Source organism: Sinocyclocheilus grahami, unplaced genomic scaffold (assembly GCF_001515645.1).
Source record: "Sinocyclocheilus grahami isolate Dianchi unplaced genomic scaffold, SAMN03320097.WGS_v1.1 scaffold623.1, whole genome shotgun sequence".
Lineage (NCBI taxonomy): Eukaryota > Metazoa > Chordata > Actinopteri > Cypriniformes > Cyprinidae > Sinocyclocheilus > Sinocyclocheilus grahami.
In genome coordinates this window covers 468,227-471,550 of record NW_015505802.1, presented here as the reverse complement: position 1 = coordinate 471,550, position 3,324 = coordinate 468,227, and the positions used below count along the sequence as shown (strand labels likewise).

General features: G+C 38.9%; 1 protein-coding gene across 3 annotated transcripts in view; it reads right to left on the bottom strand.

Annotated features, from left to right (window-relative positions):
• rap1ab (RAP1A, member of RAS oncogene family b) overlaps positions 1-2,318 on the bottom strand; it is a 31,092-nt gene extending 28,774 nt beyond the window's left edge. Inside the window, exons 1-2 of one of the 3 annotated variants that reach the window (XM_016241490.1) lie at positions 2,304-2,318; positions 992-1,080 (exon numbers count right to left, since the gene is read on the bottom strand). In XM_016241490.1, coding sequence (XP_016096976.1) covers positions 992-1,048 — 57 coding nt within the window. In that variant the 5' untranslated portion in view covers positions 1,049-1,080; positions 2,304-2,318. Of the gene's footprint in view, positions 1-991; positions 1,123-1,201; positions 1,563-2,303 lie in introns of those variants that run through there. The other 2 variants (XM_016241489.1, XM_016241488.1) reach the window with 2 other exon arrangements.
• Positions 2,319-3,324: the final 1,006 nt, after the last annotated feature.

Genomic DNA, 3,324 nt, shown 5'->3' with positions numbered 1-3,324 from the left:
TCCAAGCTTTTGAATGGTAGCATGTATAATGTTACAAAAACTTTTTATTTCAGATGAATGCTGAGAAAAATTACTCGTGTTTTAAATATTGATAATAATAATAATAATAAAATGTTTCTTGAACAGCAAGTCAGCATATTAGAATGCTTTCTGAAGGAACATGTGACTCTGAAGACTGGAGTAATGATGCTGAAAATTCATCTTTGATCACAGGAATAAATTACATTTTAAAATGTATTCAAATAGAAAGCAGTTATTTTAAATGGTAAAATAATTTTACAGTATTACTGCTTTTGCTGTATGTAGGCTTGGTGAGCAGAAGAGAATTCTTTAAAAAACATTAAAAATCTTACTGTTCAAAATCTTTTGACTGGTAGTGTATATTAAAATGTTTAATAACTCATTCAAATTAATTAAACACTTTTAAATAGACTGCAGCAATAATATTTTGCCACACATTATTTTGTTCAGAATCGTGATCTCTATTTGAGACAAAAAAAAAATCGTGTTTCTCAATTTATCCAGAATTGTGCAGCTCTATACTGAAGTATATTTGATCGTCTCTAAAGTGGAATTATTGCAAGTATACTTGTATACTACAAGTATACAACTATATTCAGTACACTTTAAATATCTTGCATTGACATGAACTAACAATGAACAATATATTTTTATAGTATTTATTAATATTTGTTAATAAAAATGTTTATGTTAGTTCATGGTACATTAACTAATGTTAACAGATACAACTAGGGTTGGGCCGATAGACGCATCCATCGTCCAATGCAAATGGCTGACAGACATCACAATGTTGAGCCGGTATCCTGATTTTACAGCTATAGAACCAAATGACAATCAGAGAAAACCAAAGCCATGGTTTACTGATCATCTATCTACTGATCATTACGGTGGATCACATCATTGCTTGGCTGAGCACTGGAGTCCAGCTGCTCTGAGGTTTGGTGAAGATGACATGGTATACTGCACTTACCAGGGCTGATTTGCCCACGCCGCCAGAGCCCAACACCACAAGCTTGTATTCACGCATGGCAGGGTCTCTTCACCAGACTCCTCAGTGCTCTAAAAACAAGATAAGACAAGAGAATGAGTAGGTCTCTACGTATTGATATGTGTTAGCTTGTGTGTGAGGGGTGGAGAGCATCCTGGATCGTAGCCCAGGTGGGGGATTTGCAAGCATGACCTCTTAAACACAAAGCAGCTGTGGGTTCTGGATGGAAGTGTGCAGTCTAGAGCCAGGACTGAGGCCTGCAGAGCCTCTGGGCCTACAAAGATTTAACCCATGTCAGCAGGCCCACATTGATCTGGATGCCTCAAATCTACAACAGGAAAGAGGATGGTGGGGAACGAAATTTGCTTTTATGACATCAAAACCCAAGTCTGTTATATAACAGGACAGAATGTGCATTTATGTTACTGTGTAGGAAAAGTTAAGATAATAGTTAACCACCACTGGCTTTTAAAGCAAATAAATCAGAGTTGTGGTCTGAACAGCTTTATGTACAAAGCATGCCATGTACCATTGATCAGCGAAAAAAAACATTAACTCCACCCGACCTTGAACGAACATTCATTAAATCAACAATTTAATCTCTTCTCCAAATGCTGCTACAACCAAGTGGGATCTGTTCTGAATGAATAATACATACATGACAATCCCTTTTGTGTAAAAAAGGTGTCACGTGGAAACCATGCAACTGGTTTTCATATAGTAAACACACATGCAGCCAAGCACAGGTCTTCTGAAGTTCTGTGTTGGGGCCGAATCCAAACAGTGGCTAGGCTGTGTGCACTCAAGGAACACTAATCTCATCCAGTGTTATTTGGAAAGGTTCATAGGTGCTGTTGCTCAAAAGCTTTGGTCCATTTCTGCTTTTGCAGGATTGATCGGCATGCAAAGAGGAGAATTTTCTTCCTTTAATGGTAAAGTGGTAAAGGCAGTGTAGAAAAGGTGATGAGATGCCAAGCTGGGGCCACCGAGAGGGAAAATGGCCAGATGTAATGTAGAACTAAAACTCAGATGTGATTAGGAACATGTCAGAAGCAAACGACTTCCAGTCGCTCTGTCTGGAAAAAAAAAAAGCTTGCATGCAAACAAGATTAGATATAGTGTATGACCACACCTCTCGGCTCACAAAAAAACAGCTGCAACTCCAAATAATTCAAATTATGCAACTTTATGCATGTCAGTCCTCAACAACCAGTGAAACACTTTCATTCTCCTTTTCCTTCATTTGTTTCCCTAGGACACAAATAGACACATTCAAACAACAAAACATATTTACCTTGCCCACTCAAGTATGGCATCATTACTGAAATCACATTCTTTCCATGTAAGGATGGAGTGGATAGGCTGTTTCCTCCACACAGCATGAACACAGCTAAACCTCACTAATCGTCATCAAAGGCAGTCTGAACAATCAGTGGACCATAACAGCTGCTCTGATGAAAGTCTTTTGAAGTCATAGGATAATAATTCAACTAAGACTGCATATAAAGGTCCAAAGAGAGGCTGAGGGCCATGGAGCGGGGGTGTGCTGGATGAAACCCACAATACTTTGGCCAGCTCAAACATCTGACAGAAAGACAGTTTGCTTAACTCACATATTAAACGGGTGGTTCACAGTTTTTTTTCTAGGCTTGATTGTGTTTATGGGGTGCAGTGTAACGTGTTAATGCTTCGTTTTAAAAAAAATAATAAAAGATTTTTCACATAATTTACCTTTATTCCACACTGCTCTGTCCGTTCTCTGAGAAACGTGCCGATCATTTCCTTCTTTTATGAAGCCCCTCCCTCAGAAATAGGCGATGGGCTCTGATTGGTTAGCTAGCCCAGTGTGTTGTGATTGTCTCAACTGTCTCTAGTGATAAACGCCCCGCCCTTCACCTCAGCGGCATGTGCTCCGGTTGTATTGTAAACAAAGGCGTCGTTAACATCGCTTATCAGTTTGAGCCCGATTGAGAAGCAGAGGATATTATTGAAGAGGATCGTGCAGAACCTGTGCAAGCACGGCTTTTAATGGTAGGCCTATGTTTTTGTTTGTTGTTGTCTCATACTTTTAGATACGCTGTTATTTGTAAATGCTACTGCTTATGTTAGCTTTTAATATACAGTTTTATCCTGATTAAAGCTTTAATGCAGTACGGCAGCTGCACGCACGTCCATATTTAACGCTTCTCATAGCTATGTGAAAATAAGTGTATAATTGTAACAGTTCATTGTTGGAGCTGAAATTAATATGAGAGAGAGAGAGAGAGAGAGATGCAAAGCAGGGGGACGCGAGGAACAGTATTAAGAACCTCTGC